The sequence below is a fragment of the Osmerus eperlanus genome, chromosome 20, assembly GCF_963692335.1.
Source record: "Osmerus eperlanus chromosome 20, fOsmEpe2.1, whole genome shotgun sequence".
In the NCBI taxonomy this organism is placed as follows: domain Eukaryota; kingdom Metazoa; phylum Chordata; class Actinopteri; order Osmeriformes; family Osmeridae; genus Osmerus; species Osmerus eperlanus.
In genome coordinates, this window is record NC_085037.1 from 1867031 (window position 1) to 1885283 (window position 18253).

The 18253-nt window shown below is 49.7% G+C and overlaps 1 protein-coding gene across 4 annotated transcripts in view; it reads left to right on the forward strand.

The window, feature by feature from the left end:
• The window catches only part of LOC134006699 (protein MTSS 1-like), a 28677-nt gene extending 10602 nt beyond the window's left edge, over nt 1–18075 (forward strand). Inside the window, exons 4-15 of one of the 4 annotated variants that reach the window (XM_062445664.1) lie at nt 5839–5923; nt 7000–7091; nt 7436–7510; nt 10336–10493; nt 11068–11175; nt 11462–11559; nt 12183–12390; nt 13137–13241; nt 13685–13921; nt 14554–14721; nt 14901–15057; nt 15261–18075. In XM_062445664.1, coding sequence (XP_062301648.1) covers nt 5839–5923; nt 7000–7091; nt 7436–7510; nt 10336–10493; nt 11068–11175; nt 11462–11559; nt 12183–12390; nt 13137–13241; nt 13685–13921; nt 14554–14721; nt 14901–15057; nt 15261–15910 — 2141 coding nt within the window. In that variant the 3' untranslated portion in view covers nt 15911–18075. The remainder of the gene's footprint in view (nt 1–5838; nt 5924–6999; nt 7092–7435; nt 7511–10335; nt 10494–11067; nt 11176–11461; nt 11560–12182; nt 12391–13136; nt 13242–13684; nt 13922–14553; nt 14722–14900; nt 15058–15260) is intronic. The other 3 variants (XM_062445666.1, XM_062445665.1, XM_062445667.1) reach the window with 3 other exon arrangements.
• The last annotated feature ends 178 nt before the right edge of the window (nt 18076–18253 follow it).

Sequence of the window (18253 nt, forward strand, 5' to 3'; positions counted from 1 at the left end):
ACTCTACCCTACTCTTCTATGATCCATTGTATTGTATTCTACTGTACTCTATACGCTCCACTGAAGAATTGACCGAGTCTGGGTTTAATAACTCCTACTAAATTGTTGACCTAGTCTGGGTTTCAGACCAACCCATCTATCTGTGTGTCTCCAGCCTGCTATGCCTTCCTCCCCTGTCACTGACCCCAGTTCTACCTATCCATTATTAAGAGCAGCATTCAGCTCACCCAACCATGGTCCAGTGAGCTCTCTGAGATGGCATAGTAGAGACCACGGTTCAGATCCCACAGCTCTGCATCGGTCTTCTGATTTCTTCTGTCGAATATGAAATATTAAAGAGCGAGGTTGTTTCCTTTTTACGTTCATATTTTATTAGTTTAGCAGTTTACTGTAGGATACTAGATTGTAGACTTGTATATACAGTATATTGGATATTTAATTCAGTTACTTCTACTGTAGGCTGGCAGACAGAGCTGAGGATGGCAGAGATAAAGCGTTTGACTGCAAATCAAGAGGTTGCAGGTTCAAATTTGCCTCTGTGTTTTGCTTTGGTTGAAAGCATGAGCACATTATTATCTTTCTCTATCTTGACAACCAGTCTGGAAGAAGTTTTGGAGGATAGTTAAATTCAGTTGAGAGTGGTGTTGTGTTTCTCAGTCTTTCATATTTCATGTAACAACAGAATGTGCACCAGAGGCGTATTGAAAGTGAAAGAGGCGGTGTTACAAGTTTTCGAGGAGCTGAGCTATCCTGTTGCATGTCTTCACAGGTGAAGTGTTACAGTGTTCCTGTTTATGTGTTATTGTGTTGCATGTTTATACAGCTGTAGTGTTAGTGTTACAGTTTTACAGTGGTTCTGTTACTGTGATACAATGTTATAGTGTTTCAATCTTACTGTGTTTCTGTGTTACTCTGTTCCTGTGTTACAATGTGTGTATTACAGTAGTATTATGGTATTATTACGCTATAGTATTACAGTGCTTCTGTGTTTCTGCATTATTGTGTTTCTGTGTTACAGTGATTCTTTGTTTCTGTGTTATTGTCTTTCTGTGTTTCTGTATTAGTGATTCTGTGTTATTGTGTTTCTGTCTTACAGTGTTTTTGTGTTTCATGTTTCAAGTTGAACTGATGCGGTATATGATGCTGTATGCTTCTTCTACATGCGTCTTCATGTCATACTTGTCTACTCCCTAGGCTAGGTCTCACAAGTCTTACATAAAGGGAGTGCAGCAGATCTGGGATCAGTTGAGCCTAATAGATGGTGATGACCAGGACCATGTGAACAGACTCTGAGTCAGTTTCACAGACAGACGTCTCGCCGCCCACTGTATGGCAGGGTTACCATGGCGATAGCTTGCCATGTGAAAGCACCATGTTCTGGCGAGTCTCTGTCCTGGTTAGCCGCTGGGATGGCAGGAGAGGCAGGGGCCAGGTTATGAGACAGCAGACGTCATAAACAATCTCCTCCTGCATTGTCATCTGGAGGAAGAGGAGAGGGGAGAGGTGCAGAGAGGAGATGGGAGGAGAGGAAGAGAGAGGAGCAGAAGGGAAGGGGAGAGGAAGGGACAAGGAGAGGAAAGGATGAGAGGAGGGCAGAGAGGAGAGGAGCTCCCATTATAAACAGCTGTGACAGGGGGCCTGTGGTGAGCACTGCAATGCAGCAGCACATCCCTCTTTCTCTCCCCTCTGCTCTCTTCACACTCACTCCCCCTCCTTCTCTCTCCCTCTCTCCCCCTCTGCTCTCTTCACACTTTCTCCCTCCTCCTCTCTCGCTCTCTCCCCCTCTGCTCTCTTCATATTCTCTCTCCCTTCTCCTCTCTCAGCCTCTTCCCTTCTGCTCTCCTCACACTCTCTCCCCCTCCTCCTCTCTCACTCGCTCTCTCCCCCCTCCCAGCTCACATTCTCACCCTTCTACCTCTTCATATCCTCCCTCCTGTCTCGCTCCTGCAACAGAAGCTAGCAGGCTAGCTAACGTATTGGTGTCTTGCTAGTTCAGAAGCTAGCCATCAGGCTAGTAATCAAGTTAGCTAGCATATAGAGGCTATCCGTTCTGTTATAGTAGTTAATAGTCTAGCCAACAGGCTAATCATCATGCTAGTCATCAGGCAAACTTGGGTTTGGAGGCAGCAGTAGCTGTCTTGCTATGGGGGGGGGGGGATTTTGGAATCCCTGCCGGACGCATTTTTTAGGTCTCGAAAAGAGGACATGTCCGGGTAGAAGAGGATGTCTGTTCACCCTATTGTACATCATATAGATGCTAGCTTGCGTGGAGCAGTGGTGTATTCAGGCTTGCCGACTGACCAACGCCCCATGGTAGAGACAGCAGACGAGCGCAGCAGTATTGATCAGGGAAGATCAATGGTGTTTTAATGACAATCACCAGGTCAGCTCTATTCTGTGTCCAGCCACAACACGAGGGTTGTGTGTGAGCGCGTTTGTGTGAGGTCACAGCTTGTTTCGATAAAGCTGATCCTGTCGGCAAGCAAAATGTGGTGTACTATTTCTCCGGGTTATGGACCAAGGCCTGAAGCCAGCACCTGACTGTGTGTGTGTGTCCTGGGTAGATGGAGCAGTAATTGTCCGTCGTCCAAGCTCCTGACACTTCCAGGACGTGACCAGGCATGAGAAATGTGCGTCTGACTCTCCCAGGGATGCTGTGGCGCGGGCTCGCGCCTGCGCGTGTGTGCGGGCTTGCGGGTGTACGTTTTCATCAATCCTAATTTCTCACTCTCTCTTTCTATTTCTGCCTGTGCCTATCTGTCTCTTTCTCTATATCATGATCTGGCTATATGCATATCATTCTGTCTCGCACAATCTCTCTCCATCTCTCTCTTTTGATCTCTATCTCTATCGGTTTGTCCCGGCGTTTGTCTCTCTCTGTAGGAAGTTCTGGTCTCTCTTCGTCCTCCCGTGTAGAGGAACAGCAGAGGCCCTGGCCTCTTGTTCCATCCCCTGTGAGCTGTGGGATCGCCACCAGAGTCTGGATTATGCCCCCCCTGTGACGGGGGGGCACAGGGTTGTCTGGTGTTGCATCACTCCTCAACAGCCGGCAAGGTCACACCGACAGGGTGGTGTGTGTGTGGGGGGGGGGGGGTAAGGGTGGGGGGCAGCTCTGGTATTCCTTACATCAGAGAAGGAATGTAAAGGCTGAGACTGTACCCCCAAGACACTTTAAATAGATCCCCCCCCCCCCCCAGCTCCACTCCCTCCCGGCCTTTCTCCATCCCTCCCCTCTAGGATGGACAGCTGAGGAGGGCAGGGAAGAGAGGGAGGGGGGGGTGCGGGCGAGGGGGAGAGGGAAGAACAGGAGAACGTGCTGGGGATGGCTCGGCCTGCGGCTCTCTCGTGTTGTGAAATGAAGTGTTTTAATGGGATTACGTTGGCTTGAAATGTAAAAGGCAAAACCTCACCTGTTATTGTAACTGCGTTAAGGTCTAAGCCATCCCATAATTAGCCAGTTTGTTCCATTAGCCATTCAGCCTCTGTCGTTAGGGTAAAGCTCTGGTACTTGGCTTTACATGGTTTTAAGGTTGGTCACATACAAACACACTCTCACAGACACACACACACACACACTCACACACTCACAGCCTCCTCAATGTCTTCAGTAGGTTTCGGCTCCATTCTCCCCCCAACAAAGAGCCCTACTTCTTTTCATCCTGGCCTATCAGAGACACCCTACATACACACACTCTACACACACACACCCTACATACACACACTCTACACACACACACACCCTACATACACACTCTACCCACACACACACAGACGCACACACTGCAACACACAAACACACACATATACCCACAGCCACAACCATATCCTGGCCTTGGTAACCCTGAATTTCAGACACTAGTGACCCAGACACTGACATGTCTGGTCATTAGTATGGAATAGTACATGACAGTACAGTACACAAAGAATAATACACACGCATGCACAGACACGCACACACACGCATGCACACACGCACACACACATGCATGCACACACAAACATGCCTAGGTTAGTTCTATTTGAAATGTGAGACAAGCCTTGAAAAAAATTGCAGCTGAACCAACTATGATATAATAATGGGATATGGGATAATTAGGTTTCATTCACTCATAGCTCCCAGTAATACAGGGGGTGGATGGAGAGGGAGGTACAGAGAGGGAGGGAGGGAGAGACATGGATACAAAAAGAGAAAGGGAGAGGGAGGTAGACAGAGAGGGAAAAAGGGAGCAAGGGAGAGACAGAGAGGGGAGGATGGGGAGAGATCAAATCCATACAATCACTTATCCCTAATGAGAACCTCTTCATTAAAAGCAGCCATTAAGAAATATGTGGCAACACTCCTGCCCCTCTCCTCCATTCCCTTCCATCCCTCCATCTCCTCTCTCCATCCCTCCTCTCTCCTCTCTCCATCCCTCCTCTCTCCTCTCTCCATCCCTCCTCTCTCCTCTCTCCATCCCTCCTCTCTCCTCTCTCCATCCCTCCTCTCTCCTCTCTCCATCCCTGCTCTCTGTTCTCATCTCTCCATCCCTCCTCTCTCTCCTCTCAATCCCTCGTCTCTCTCTCCTCTCTCCATCCCTCCTCTCTCTCTCCTCCTCTCTCCATCCCTGCTCTCTTTTCTCCTCTCTCTTCTCCTCTCTCCTCCTCACTCCATCCCTCCTCTCTCTCTCCTCTCTCAATCCCTCCTCTCTCTCCTCTTTCCATCCCTCCTCTCTCTTATCCCCATTCCTCCTCTCTCTCTTCTCCCCATTCCTCCACCCTCTCATCTTCTCTCAATCCCTCCTCTCTCTCTCTCTCTCTCTCTCCTCTCTCGATCCCTTTTCTCTCTCTCCTCTCTCCATCCCTATTCCTATCCAGGTCTCTCTGTGTCGTTAATTCTTCAGGGATGTTGAAATTAGACCTAGAACCAGGATGAGACAAGAACTAGGTCAGGTCCAGTTATCCCCCCCCCCCCCTCTCTCTCTCTCTCTCTCTCTCTCTCTCTCTCTCTCTCTCTCTCTCTCTCTCTCTCTCTCTCTCTACCCACCCCTCTCTCTCTCTCTCTCTCTCTCTCTCCCTCCCTCTATTCTTCTGGCGGTAATCCAAATATGATAGATTTCTAATCAGTTCCTGCCTCATCATTAAAGTGTGGGCCTGATATGCAGGCGTGTGTGTGCATGGATTATGTGTGTGCGTGCTCGTGATCGTACGTGTGTGTGTGTGATACAGAAGTATCAGGCCAGCCCATCAGGGTGGATGGGGCCCCCAGGGTGGCATAGATTTAATAAGGCCCAGTTTCCAGAGCAACACTCAGCCGTGACGCCCTCTTGCCCCGGCCTGGCCTGGGAGGGAGGGAGGGAGGGGGGGGACCAAAAGGGACCAGCCTCACACACCCTCTCTCTGCTCCCAGACTGAGTACAGACCCTGAAGACCTCAGTCTCCCAGAATCACCTCAGAATCGTACAGGCTCCCAGGAGACAGCTTGTCACTGCAGCTAGTAGACACACACACACACACACCATTCAGTTACTGCTCTGAGAACATGTGTGCGTGTGTATGTGGGTGCGTGTGTGCAGGAATCTATGTTTACACGTATTCACAACTGTTTACTGTCCATCCCCTCTGGCAAGGTTTCTCTCCCTCTGTTTCTCTCTCTTTCTGTCTCTCTCTCTTTCTGTCTCCCTCTGTCTCTCTCTCTCTTTCTGTCTCTCTCTCCTTAGCGTTGTTTCTGTCTCTCCGTTTCCCTTTCTCTCTTTCTCTTTGTCTCTCTGACTGAGAACTGTGTGTGTGTTTGTTGGAGAGATTGTGTGAGTGTGTGTGTAGGAGCTGGTTGATTGACAGCTGGTGCTGCTTGTGTTCCAGGTGGGACCAGGGATATAGGCTCCGCCCTCACCAGGATGTGCATGAGACACCGCAGCATCGAGGCCAAGCTCCGACAGTTCTCCCTGTGAGTGCTCTCCTCCTCCTGTGTGTGTGTGTGTTTCACAGTTCTCCTCTCCTCTCTCATCCTCTCTCCTCCATTATCCTCTCATCCTCTCTCCATTATCCTCTCATCCTCTCTCCTCCATTATCCTCTCCGCTCTCTTCCTCTCCTCTCTCCTCCGTTATCCTCTCATCGCTCATCCTCTCCTCTATGGTCCTCTATTCTCCTCTCTCATCCTCTCCTCTCTCATCCTCTCCTCTCTCATTCTCTCCTCCGTTGCCCCCTCTCCTGTCCTCTCCCTAATCTTCTCCTCTCATCTCTCCTCAGCTCCTCCGCTCCTCCTCCTCTCCTCCAGCCGTCCTCTCCTTTCCGTATCCTCCCATCTTTCTAGTCCTCTGCTTCCTGTGTGCTTCTCCTCCACATCCGGTCCCCTTCCTTCCTCCAGCTCTTCCCCTGTTTGCTCCACCCCCATCCCCCCCCCCCCCCCCCCCATCCTCCCTGTCTCCTGATCTGGTCTCCTGGTATCTGTCTTGATGCCTGCTGGAGTCTCGTCTCTTCTGTTTTCCTGCCCCCTCGTTCCCTCCTCCTGTGGGGGCCTCTCCGTCTGCCTGCGCTCCTCCTCTCCCTCCCGACGTCCTTTTCTTCTGCTCGTCTGCTCGTCCTCTCCTCTCATCCCCTCCTCTCCTCTCTCACCTTCTCCTGCTCTCTCCGTCCTCCCATCCGCGCCTCTCAGAATGCCTGTCATAAGCTCCCTCTGAGATGAGGCAGGGGAACAGACAACACACACTCGCACGTAAAAAACACACACACAGACGTCCACAAACGCACACACGTAAGCACATACACACACACACACACACACACACAGACGCACGCCCCCACACAAACCGACACATTCACACATACACTCACAGTCGGTATAAAAACTGCAGGGTCTTCCCATCCAGCACACGCTCCGTACACCAGCATCTCCAGCAGGGTAACCACAGCAACGTCTCTGGTCAGATGGTCCCTCAGATGGTCATTCCCTTCTGTGTGTGTGTCTGTGCGTGTGCCTGGTGTGTGTGTGTGCCCGGTGTGTGTGTGTGTGTGTGCTCCAGGGTGTTCCTGGACTGTCTGATCAACCCTCTCCTGGAACAGATGGAGGAGTGGAAGAGAATGGCCAACACTCTGGACAAGGACCACGCCAAAGGTAGGACACACACACACTCACAACCCCCCCTCCCCCCACACACACACACACATGGACAGACAGACACACACAGACACACGCTCATACACACTCACACGCACAGATATGCACACACAGGTCCCTGCAGGCAACTCCTTGTTGCCAAATCTCTCTATCTCAATCCATCCTCTTCCTAACCTCCCTCCTCCTCCTCTCCCTCCTCCTCCTTCTCCTCCCTCCTAAGTTGTACTGTGGTTGATGGCCCACATCACACCGTGTCGTCTTGAAATCCCTCGTTATTTCGTCGTTATGTTGATGTTGATGTTGTGGTTGGTGTTGATGTTGTTTGTGATCTCTGACTGCAGAGTATAAGAAGGCCCGTCAGGAGATCAAGAAGAAGTCCTCGGACACACTGAAGCTGCAGAAGAAAGCGAAGAAAGGTACTTACACCCTACAGACCCCGACCATACAGCACAGCACAGCACAGTACAGCACAGCACAGCACAGTACAGCACAGCACAGCACAGCACAGTACAGTACAGTACAGCACAGCACAGCACAGCACAGTAAAGTACAGCACAGCACAGCACAGTAAAGTACAGTGTTCAGCTCAGTTCTGTTTAGTACAGTAAAGTACAGCACAGTAAAAAGACCAGGACAGAACTCTGTCGTACAGTAGAGAACAAAACAGAACAGTGTATTACAATAGAGAACAAAACAGAACAATGTAGTACAGTAGAGAACAGAACCGTGTAGTACAGTAGAGAACAGAACAGTGTATTACAGTAGAGAACAATACAGAACAGTGCAGTACCGTAGAGAACAGAATAATGTAATACAGTAGAGAACAGAACAGTGTAGTACAGTAGAGAACAGAACAGTGTATTACAGTAGAGAACAATACAGAACAGTGTAGTACTGTAGAGAACAGAACAGTGTAGTACAGTAGAGAACAGAACAGTGTAGTACAGTAGAGAACAATACAGAACAGTGTAGTACAGTAGAGAACAGAACAGTGTAGTACAGTAGAGAACAGAACAGTGTAGTACAGTAGAGAACAATACAGTACAGTGTAGTACAGTACAGAACGGTACAGTGTAGTACGGTAGAGAACAGAACAGTGTAGTACAGTAGAGAACAGTACAGTGTAGTACAGTAGAGAACAGTGTAGTACAGTAGAGAACAGTACAGTGTAGTACAGTACAGAACAGTACAGTGTAGTACCGTAGAAAACAGAACAGTGTAGTACAGTAGAGGACAGTACAGTGTAGAAGAGTAGAGAACAGAACACTGTAGTACAGTAGAGAACAGTACAGTGTAGTACAGTAGAGAACAGTACAGTGTAGTACAGTAGAGGACAGTACAGTGTAGTACAGTAGAGAACAGAACAGTGACTGAGCTTCTACTCCTCTCTCTTGCGTATCTACTTACCCCTCCCCCCTGCTGTAACCAGTCGACGACCTCGGTAAGTCACTGCCCCCCCTCTGCCCCCCCCCTCCCTCCACCCGCCCCTCCTGCCCCCCCGCCCCCTCCACATGCCCCTGTGTGTCACTGCTCTACTGACCTCCGCCCTGACACCTGTGCGTGGTCACCCCCCAAACCACCTGCCCCCCGTCACATGGTCTGACAGTCTGACAGCATGTGTCCAATCCTGGCCTTGCATTCCTCTCCATGGAACTCCCAGAATGCACCGGGACAGTGTGTCACTGTCTCTCACCCATATTGATGGCCTAGATATATCTGTATAGTATACGTGTAGATAAACTGTATATATCTGTAGATATTGATTTCAAGTGCTGCTAGTATATACATGCAGTATGCACTAAACCCTTAAGCAAAGCGACGGCTCCTGTTACATGTCTGCCATGAAACCATGTCCAGCTTTCAGCTACTCTGTGTTTATACTCTGTAGCAGCTAGTATGTTTATTACTCTATTTGGGGTAAAGCGTGTGTGTGAGTCTGTGTGTGTCTGCCTGTGTGTATGCATGGGTGTGTATATGTGCGCGTTTCTGTGTGTGTGTGTGTGTGCACGTATGTTTCTTAAAACTCTTTCCTGGCTGGCGTTGGCCAAACGCAGGCTTGACGAGGAGAGCCTGTCTCTCTCTCAGCTGCATGGAAGCCTGCCTGCCTCAGGGCACGATGTTGCTCTTCCCCCCTGTCAGAGAGTCAGAGGTCCAGGGTTTAAAGGTCTCTAGTTTCCATTGTCCTAAGTCCCCTGATTCTAAAGTTCCATGATCCTAAAGTCCCAAGGGCCCAAAGTTCTAAGATCCTAAAGTTCCAAAGTTCCAAGGTTCAAACATTTTATAATCCTGAGGTTCTAAAGTCCCAAAGTTACATGCTTGCAAGATTACTTCGGCCCCAAAGTTGCAAGGTCCAAGGTTCCTTCGTTCCAAAGTCTAAGGTTCCAAGTTCTAGGTTCACTGTTCTCATCCTTCAGAGCCAGACCATCAAAAACAAGCACGTACAAGATACTTGATACTGCATAATACCATGCTATACATATGTATAATACTGCATCATACCATACAGTACTGCATAATATCATAAATTGCAGCATAATACATTGAATTACTGCAAAATACCACATTATACTGCTTACGTAATACTGTAGAGTGCTGCCTTATCCAAGGAAAGAATATTCATCCACCAATATTTTCCCGAGAACCCCCCCACCTCTGGTCCAACCACGCAACCAAGCCTGTCTCTCCGCTCTGAGAAATACTACACTTTAATTACATGTTTACGTCCCAGAGAAGCACACAGAAGAGATTAGTGAGCGGTTCCCAGAGTCCCATTAGAACCTTCCAGAACGCCATGTCCAGATACTTAATCCTTTCCTCTGATCGTATACTCTTAAATCCACAACTTGGTATTCAGAAACGTAAGAAGCATGCGTTCCATCCAGAAACCCAAAGCTGTGGTTGTTGATGCTGTGGACGAGAGGGTCTGGATCGGGTCTGGATCGGGTCTGGATCAGGTCTGGATCGGAACCAGACTGGCCACATGGTTCAGTGAGGACTCGGTTACGCAAGGCTGAGTCTTGGGACTGTCTGTGCTCTTGCCTCTGGGCTGGATATCTCTCGTCTCTCTCCGTCTTCCTCTCCTCTGCTGTCCTCTCGTCTTCCCTCTCTCTCTTCTACTTAGTCTCTCTTCATCCAGAGGGTCTGACTAACCTGTCTGTGTGTGTTTTCTGGTTTTGTGTGTGCTGCTGGTTCCGTGTGTGCGTGTTCGTGGCTCTGTGTGTGTGTGTGGTTGTGCGTGCAGGCCGCGGGGACGTCCAGCCCCAGCTGGACAGCGCCAGGCAGGACGTGAGTGATAAGTGTCTGCTGCTGGAGGAGACAGAGAAGCAGGCGCTGAGGAAGGCTCTGGTGGAGGAGAGGAGCCGATTCTGCTCCTTTGTCTCCATGCTGAAGCCTGTGGTGGTGAGGACCCTTCATACACCCTGTTATACCCTGGTAGACCCTGCAGGTACATACACTGTTATACCCTGGTAGACCCTGCAGGTACATACAGTGTTATACCCTGGTAGACCCTGCAGGTACATACACTGTTATACCCTGGTAGACCCTGGTATACCCTGCTGGTATGTACACTGTTATACACTACCTGTGTATACCCTGTTATTTACTGCTGGTATACATCCGGTTATATATACTGGTATACACTGCTATATATGCACCCTGTTATACCATGGTATACTGCTATATACTGGTATACTGGTATAAACTGTTATATACTGCTGGTAAACACATTGTTATTTACCCTGGTATATACACTGGTATGCACAATGTTATACATACGGTTATATACTGATAGATGGATGGATGGATGGATGGATGGATGGATAGATAGATTGATGGATGGATAGATAGATTGATGGATGGATAGATGGGTAGATAGATGGGTAGATAGATGGGTAGATAGATGGGTAGATAGATGGGTAGATAGATGGATCCACTCGTCCGCGTCACCTCCAGCCTGGTTTGTGCTCTGCAGGAGGAGGAGATGTCGATGCTGGGGGAGATCACCCATCTCCAGACCCTGAATGATGACCTGAAGACCCTGACCATGGACCCCCACAAGCTGCCCCCGGCCAGCGAGCAGGTACACACAAACACACACACACACACTCACACAGACATGTCCTCTTCACCTGAATCTGTGAGGAATCCTAACTAGCAAGGTGTTGGTTGTTTGTAACCATGTTCAGACGTCGCCTGTTTCTCTCCCTGCTGAGGCTGAGCTCTGCAGACACCTCTCCTGTCTGTCTCCTGTCTGTCTCCTGTCTGTCTCCTGTCTGTCTCCTGTCTGTCTCCTGTCTGTCTCCTGTCTGTTGTTCTTGTTTACTTTGTTGTTGTTTACTTTGTTGTTGATGTTGTTTACCCTGCAGGTGATAGTGGACCTGAAGGGTTCCGACTGCGCCTGGGCCTACCAGACTCCGCCCTCCTCCCCCAGCACCACCGTATCCAGGAAGTCAAGCATGTGCAGGTACGTTTGGTGCCTAGCAACCGCGCGTCACCCTAAAACTTCTCAGGCAGACAGAATCTGTTGTTGATTTCCTCATAATTTCCTGTCGCCATATTGGCGGAGAATATGGAGGGGGGGACCTTGTATCTTCTCCACCAATGGGTGTTGTGGAGACGGAGTGGAGGAGAGAGCGAAAAAAGGAAAATCGAGATACAGAAATAAACATATTATAAATGGCAGTGCTTTCATCTCCCTGGTCCTTCAATGCCACCTTGTGGCCAAGTTGTGATACAGCAGCTTCTCTGCTCTCACCATATGAAGGCGTTAAGTTGAAACTAATGGACTAATTCTACATAAGCCTTGGGGGCAGTAGGCCCTGTAAATCCACCTGGTACTCCAGGCTTGCCACATAACACATAACAGAATACATCAACTGTCTTAGCCACTTAAACCTCTCTTATGTGCCTCACCCTCTCTCCTCCTCTCTTTCATTCTCTGCCTCTATTTCTTTCACTGTCTATCTCTCCTTCTCTCTCTCTCTCTCTCTCTCTCTCTCTCTCTCTCTCTCTCTCTCTCTCTCTCTCTCTCTCTCTCTCTCTCTCCTCTCTCTCCTCTCTCCCTCTCTCCCCCCTCCCCCCCTGCAGCAGTCTGAACAGTGTGAACAGCAGTGACTCTCGCTCCAGTGGCTCCCATTGCCACTCCCCCACCTCGCACTTCCGGTACCGGAGCTCCGCCCTCCCCCAGCAGGGCCCCGCCCGCCTCTCCAGCGTCTCCTCCCACGACTCTGGATTCATCTCCCAGGACGCCTACCAGTCCAAGTCCCCCTCACCCATGCCTCCCCCAGACACTCAGGTACACCCACCCCCCACCCCGCTCCCCCAGACACAAGTATCTACCAGGGTTCGGCAGAGCATGTGACTGCAGGTCAAGAGGTCTCAGGTGTCTGCTAAACGAGCCCATTATTCTAACCAGACGAAAACGCACCCAAGCACGCCATGTTGAACATGTCACATCCACGGTGTTCCGCTCCGACCAATCACCTCCTGTGGAGCCTGGCTGGGCTGGCCCTGAGCTCCCAGGTTACTAGGTAACGGTCCGGCTGATGAGCGCGAGCGCCAATGATCGCTCAGTGAGAGCTTCCTGCTTACAGAAGTGATGACTCACTCTGTAACACACGCACACACACTCATGTATACACACACAGTCATACTGCACACACACCCACTCACAGACATACATACATACACACACCCACACACACACATACACACAGACACACACTTCCGCACTCTTGTATGTGCTGTTCATGCGTATTGCATAGCTTTCATTCTTTAAAACGCCTGTAATTGATGTTTTTTTCCCCTTCATATTATTAATCTAGCGAGCATCACAATGTGCTGTTATTTCTTGTCTGTCTGCCCGCCTGCTTGTCTGTCTGTCTTCTGCCTGTCTGTCTCTCTCTTGTATTCTGTTCTTATTGTGTATTGTGCTCTTGGGTACACTTTAATCATTTTTCACATGGCTGACTGTGAGTGTGTGCGTGTGTGTGTGTGTGTGCGCGCTGCTGCTTCTTATCCTGCGTCATCGCTTGGCTGTAGACCTGTCTATCTCCAGCTGTCTCTCAAACTGTCAGCCAGGAAAATTCTTCCTCCTCATCCTCACCTGACCTTAAGGAGCCTTGCTCCAGCACAGGGCCAGAAAAGGTGAACACACACACACACGCACACAATCAAGATGCATGCATGCACAAACATAAACACAGTACATCTCACACACACACACATGTGCACACAGACACGCCCGCTAACACAAACAGGAGGTGTTTCAGAGCAGGTCATTGGTTGTTGCCAGTCCATCTTCGGTGTTTGTCGAAGCACCGGGTGTTTGTTTCCATGGTCTGTGGTTTGAAACGCTTGTTTTGACGTGACCTCATGACGTGACCTCATGACGTGACCTCATGACGTGACCTCATGACGTGACCTCATGACGTGACCTCATGACGTGACCTCATGACGTGACCTCATGACGTGGTGACCTCATGACGTGGTGACCTCATGACGTGACCTCATGACGTGACCTCATGACGTGGTTTCATCAGCGTGTCTTCTCACTCATCTCATTTTTTTTGTCCTCCGCTCACGTTCAGTTGTCAAACGGCTTCGACCATCAAGTGTTCTCCGGCGCCCTCTGTTCACCTGGAGGGGCATTACAGGAGAGATACCCCCACCTCCCCCTCCACCTCCCTCCATTCTCCCACTCCTCCACCTCCCCCCTCGCCTCCCCCACCTCTCCCATGTGGGCGGGGCCCAGATCAGGCTCCTCCCCTCCCTATTGCATCCTGGGACCTGGCATGGTCCCATCCTCCAAGGTCCCTACCTGGAAGGTGCGTCCGACCATCGCCCCACTCTTCCTTTCCTCCTTCCTCCCCTCTTTTCCTCTCATCCTTCCTTTCCTTCCATCCTCATCGAATCTCCTTCTCCCTGTCATTGTTCCTCTACTCCTCTCCTCTGTCCTCATCTCCTTCTCTGTCCTCTCTTTCCTCCTCTCCTGTCTTCCTCCTCTCCTTTCCTCCTCCTCTCCTGTCCTCTTCCTCTCCTCCTCCTCTCTTCCTTCCTTCTCACGCAGGTTGTGTTGTCATGGTGTCCTTATCTCATGTCCATACAACTGTCGGGCCTTCTAGGAACAGGCAGCCGCATACACACACACACACACACATGCACGCAGACATGTATCCAAAAACACACACACACAAACCAGAGCATGTAGTTAGGCCCTGTCTAACCTGCATTGCTCTCTCCATGTAGGACTGGGCCAAGCCAGGCCCAACCCAAATACCACACACACACACACACACACACACACACATACATATAATCACACACGCATATCTGTAGTCCATACACATACCTATACACACAGACTTACACGCATATACATATAATCACAAAGACACATGTACACACAAACACACACACACATCAGAGTGTGTCCTAACCCATTGTGCCTCTCTTACAGGACTGGGCCAAGCCTGGGCCCTATGACCAGCCAATGGTGAACACACTGAGGCGCCCCAGGGACAGGAAGGAGACTACAGATCCCAGCATGCCCCTGGGCACCGAGGCCACCAGCCCGCGGGAGGAGCCTCAGAGGGCCAGGAGCACCAATCACAACTCTCCACCAAAGGTGAGGACCACATGGACCAATGGACAGGACACCTCTAGATTATGGACATGATGATTGATTATTATAATGACAAACCGTCAGCTAGCTGTCAGAACAAACGGTTAGCTGTCACCGATGCTCAAATCAGGGTACATTAGTAAAGTGTGTGTCTGTGTGCGTGTGTGTGTGTGTGCCTGCAGGAGGATGTGGAGGTGCATGAGGAGCTGGCCAGGGCTCTGTCCAGAGGGCTGCATCTGGACATCCAGCCCTGCAGCAGAGACTCTCTCCAGGGCTCCAGTGGCTACAGCACCCAGACCAACACACCCTGCTGTTCTGAGGACGCCATTCCTTCCCAGGGTAACACACACCCGCCCGCACATTTATTTTCACACACATACACACACGCACAATTACAGACTTAATGAGAACAATAGATTTGAAACTTTGTTATTCTATTTCACTTGCTGATGCCCCTCCCCTTCCTGTCTTTCCGTCCCTCCCCTTCCTGTATCTCCACCCCTCCCCTTCCTGTCTTCCCCCCCTTCCTGTCTCTCCACCAGTCTCAGACTACGACTACTTCACAGTGGGCGGAGATCAGGAGGTGGATGACAGGTCCTGCACCATCCCCCGCACCAGCGAGATCAGCCAGTCCTACCGGCGCGCCTTCCAGACCAAGCGCCCCGCCTCCACCACCGGCATCCCCTCCCCCGGCCCTGCCATCATCACCCCGGGCGTGGCCACCATTCGAAGGACCCCCTCCTCCAAGCCCAACCTGCGCAGGCCCTCCGGGGGCCTGGGGCCCATCCCAATCAGACCCCCCATGATCCCCGTCAAGACCCCCACCGTCCCTGACCACCCTGGGGGTAGCTTCTTCCCCGGGGGGGCCCTGCAGGAGAGCAGCGAGGGGGGCCCACCGAGTCTCCGCAGCCCGCTGTCGCCTGGCAACAACAACAACAACAGCAGCACTGGGCCCCGGGCTCCCAGAAGCCTCTGGGATGCCCCGCGTCACACCTCCTCTGACCCCCCCACCCCGCCCCCCCAGCCTGGCGGCCGGGGCCCAGAGTGGCAGGCCCTCCCAGAGGTGCTGGAGGAGGGGGAGGCGGGAGGGGAGGTAGGGGGGGAGGGGGAGGACATGCTGGTGGCCATACGACGGGGGGTGAGGCTGAAGAAGACCACCACCAACGACCGCTCCGCGCCCAGGATAGTGTGAGGAGGCCTGGGGATGTTTGGTCTGGCCTAGTCTGGTCCAGTCCGGCCTGGTCTGGCCTTGCTTTGCATTTATTTTCAAATGAATGAAAAAGATCAAATGTTTATTTGTATGTACATATTTCTATTTTGAAGTGTTTGTATGTTTTATCCGTGGTCCTCTTGACCCTCTTCTTGGTCTTCTTCTTAACCTTTCCCAGCCTTCCTGAATCCCTATAAAAGGTGCCAATGAGAGGTAGAATAACCCACAGGCTTTATTTTCTTTAACAGAGCGAATCTTCTCTGTGTGTTCTCAGACTGTGTGTTTCACAGAGAAAACACTCAAGTTGTCACAGCGTCAGAGGAGAGTAAGTCAACTCTTTAGTGGTGTTTCAATAACACTTTATTGTAAGTTGAAGATGATTCAGATGTATTTAAAAAAACAAACAGACACTTGCATGTCCAACAAGAAACTGTCTCTCCTCGCATAGACTACACTGAATCCTCAGTATCTATGACTGACTAGCTCACACAAGGATGGAAAACACTGAAACCTATATCACTGACTGACGGACAAACCTCCCAGAATTCAGCCCGGCAGTTTTCCGCAGAGGCGACACAACAGTGTTTCCCTCAGACCCTGACACGACGTCCGGTAGATTCAGCTACTCAGAGTGTAATCAGTCGCAGGTATAGTGGTTGTAACTAAGCATTTACAAACCTGCAGTATTAGTAAATGTTACATAAGTTACAAGTCTTTTACAGTTACAAAGCTTAGTATGCGGTAGTGTAGCAGAGCCGGTTGGGAACCACTCGCTCTGGATAAGTTTGCCCTCAGTTGTTCTCCTCTTGGTCTAATGGTAGACGTCTTAGGGAGGAGACCCGGGTTCGATCCCCCGTTCTCCTGTGTACGTCCCAGTGAACCAATATCCCACATAGCCACCATCTTGTAACATCCTGTCCTTGGCCTCATGTTGACCTTTAGTTGAATCCTTCTCATCTACTCCCATCCCAGTGTGTGCTGTGCTAGACGCGACGTCCATCGACACATAGAAACGCCGAATACAGCATGTGGTTTTTGTAAGTGTTTTCTACATATTCCTGCTGGTCTTGGAGAGCGGTTGGACGTTGTGTATGACGACTGATGCCTGTGGTTGCCCTCCTTCCGATATAAACCAAGACGGGGAAACGTTGAACATGTAGCCGATGCAACTCCATGCAGATGACGCTGTAAGTCCTGAGAGAAGAGGGCATCTCTCTGGTGCTGTGAGAGGTCTGACGCCGTCCCTGTACCAATCTGTAATATAACACTAGTTATACACTAGTTATAACACTATTTATACACTAGTTATACACTAGTTATAACACTAGTTATGGTCCTGGATTCCTCTCCAAGCACAGCTGCTGATGTGAATCACAAGTTGCCAAAATCTTCTATGCGCTTAACGGTTAGCAGTCGTTTCAGTTGGTGTTTTGAATGTCGTTGTCGAAGAAGACTCAAGGTGTCGCCTTTCTCTCGCCAGCAATGATTTTATCTTCATGTCGGTGACGATTGGTGAAAGTAGTATTCAGGAATGGTAACGTGTAACTAAACTTAATTTTTCTTTTTTTTGGTGAAACCCCTGTGCTTAATACTCACGCACGGCTAAACCCATGAGTCCTGGGTCTTAATTTCAGACGAATAGTTGCAAAAGTGTTATATTAAAGTTAATTATACAATTACATAATGTGGTAGGCTAAATGCCCGCACTTTAAAAACTTTTGAAGAAATTCTTGATGTATGACTGCTTTTTCACGGTATCACAAGGAGGGGTTGTGTTTGATAATTGGCCAATCGAGTTCCTGTATCAGTTCAAGTGTTAGAGGAAGTCCCAAAATGAAAGTTTATGAGAAAAAAAACACCCACAAGTTTTCACCACAAAGCAATTGAAAGTGAGAAGGGGCGGAATAAGGCTGAAATTGGTGAGTTTAGTTGCACTTTAGATGTACTGGCCTTCGGTAATAAGAAGATTGAAGCTATTGTTTACAATTAGGACGCTGTGAGCTGATGTTGCGATTGGACGGATCTTAACCATGTGAACTCTGTCTGTACCCTGGCACTTGATAGTCTACTGTCCAGTTCCTGAATCATGTCTCCTATTTTCTATGTAACTGTTATTTCAGGTAACAATAAAACGTAGCAGGAAGTGTGTCTGTTGAACCAAAACTGACCCAATGTATTTATTCCACTTACTGATCTCAAAACAGTTTGGTTCTGATCTACTTTCTCAGTAATAGATGAAAAGCAAGTGTCATGGAAGACATTTATCTCCTAAACATAATTTAAGTGGGTGTATGATCTGTGTTATTAGTGTCCTATGGCCAGCCA